We start from the raw sequence: 662 nt of genomic DNA on the forward strand, positions 1-662 counted from the left end.
TTTTTTTTAATTCATTTTTTTTTCCCATTCTTTGTAAGTATATATAAACTTATGTTTGTGCTATAAAGCTATACTTTGTCGCTCGTCACTCCGGGTTGAGGAAGCGTCCGAAATAGTAGCTCGGGAAGTAGTGGAAGTCGTAGCCATCGGGATGTTCGGCGAAGTACTCGCGGTTGCTGCGCAGGAACACGTTGTACGGGTGGAAGACGTCACTGAGGTCTCCGTACACACCTCCGTGTCCTCCGTGCCCACCGTCGTGCCCACCGTGGTCTCCGTGGTCATCGTGCCCACCGTGGCTACCGTGGTCATCATGCCCACCGTGGTCATCGTGCCCACCGTGGCTACCGTGGTCTCCATGCCCACCATGGCTCGGGTACCCAACGACACCTCCGTAACCTGGGTATCCAGGGTATGGAGGGAAGCCATAGTAGCCATGCCCACCATTTGCACCGTGCGCTGCGTGCCCAGCATCGTGGCCTCCGTGGTCACCATGCCCTCCGTGATCGGCTTGCCCCGAACGCTGCTCTAACACGTGTTCTTCGAGTCCGTGGTCGTCCTCGTGGTCGCCGTGGCCGGCGTATCCGCCGTAGATGATGTGTCCCCCGAGGGGGCCGTGGTGGCCGTAGTGGTTGAAGATGCTGAAGAACCAGGGGTCGGCTTTG

The 662-nt window shown here is 57.6% G+C and overlaps 1 protein-coding gene across 1 annotated transcript in view; it reads right to left on the reverse strand.

The window, feature by feature from the left end:
* Window positions 1–6: 6 nt before the first annotated feature.
* The window catches only part of LOC119591671 (glycine-rich cell wall structural protein 1.8-like), a gene marked incomplete in the record, with an annotated part of 2,433 nt that continues 1,777 nt past the window's right edge, over window positions 7–662 (reverse strand). Inside the window, 1 exon segment of the mRNA XM_037940422.1 lies at window positions 7–662. Coding sequence (XP_037796350.1) covers window positions 86–662 — 577 coding nt within the window.

The sequence above is a fragment of the Penaeus monodon genome, chromosome 29 (genome assembly GCF_015228065.2).
Source record: "Penaeus monodon isolate SGIC_2016 chromosome 29, NSTDA_Pmon_1, whole genome shotgun sequence".
Classification (NCBI taxonomy): Eukaryota; Metazoa; Arthropoda; class Malacostraca; order Decapoda; family Penaeidae; genus Penaeus; species Penaeus monodon.